At 55.2% G+C, this 842-nt stretch overlaps 1 protein-coding gene across 1 annotated transcript; it reads left to right on the top strand.

Annotated features, from left to right (window-relative positions):
* Positions 1-376: 376 nt before the first annotated feature.
* On the top strand, positions 377-676 carry LOC108680549 (proline-rich proteoglycan 2-like; the record flags this gene model as incomplete). Its single annotated transcript, XM_018169403.1, has 1 exon — positions 377-676. A coding segment is annotated over exon 1 (300 nt), but the record flags the coding sequence as incomplete, so codon positions are not given.
* Positions 677-842: the final 166 nt, after the last annotated feature.

The following is an 842-nucleotide window of genomic DNA, read 5'->3' as shown; positions in this document are numbered from 1 at the left end:
TAAACTATCAATATTAACTGTGTTCAAACCTTTAATCTTAACATGTTTAAACTTTTAATGGTAAAAAATTTTAATTAAACCTTTAACGAGTTCACCTTCATTTTGCCCCGCAAGTCAGACCCTAAATTGTATGGGGCCCTTGATAAAATTTGTGTTGTGCGCACTATAGGGCCCCTACAACGGCCCCGAAATTGAGCTTAAGGGGATAGTCTGGGTAAAAAAAACTTTTTTATTTACGATCACTTCGAAACTTGGTGCACATGTGTAAAATAGAGATCTAAGACTTTTTTATTCGTGTAAATTTTTCAAAAAAATGAAATAAAACGCGAAATTCATAGGAAACGGCAAAAAGTGGGTACTGTAGAAATCTGTTTTGATGAGAGGGCCCCAGGCGGGGCCCCAGGCGAGAGCCCCAAGCGCGAGCCCCAGGCGAGAGCCCCAGGCGAGAGCCCCAGGCGAGAGCCCCAGGCGACAGCCCCAGGCGAGAGCCCCAGGCGAGAGCCCCAGGCGAGAGCCCAAGGCGAGAGCCCCAGGCGAGAGCCCCAGGCGAGAGCCCCAGGCGAGAGCCCCAGTCGAGAGCCCCAGTCGAGAGCCCCAGGCGAGAGCCCCAGGCGAGGGCCCCAGGCGAGAGCCCCAGGCGAGAGCCCCAGGCGAGAGCCCCAGGCGAGAGCCCCAGGCGAGAGCCCCAGGCGAGGGCCCAAGTGTCCCCGTCACGAGCGCTAATTCCCTAAATTGCTGGGAATTTGGGGCTCCGGTCCCGTGGGAACCGCGGCCGTGAGAGGGATTCCCACGTCCGTGGGAATGTCGGTAGCCTGGATACGCGACGATGGGTCTCGCGGGGG

Source organism: Hyalella azteca, unplaced genomic scaffold, assembly GCF_000764305.2.
Source record: "Hyalella azteca isolate HAZT.00-mixed unplaced genomic scaffold, Hazt_2.0.2 contig5355, whole genome shotgun sequence".
Lineage (NCBI taxonomy): Eukaryota > Metazoa > Arthropoda > Malacostraca > Amphipoda > Hyalellidae > Hyalella > Hyalella azteca.
This window is presented reverse-complemented; position numbering and strand designations above follow the sequence as displayed.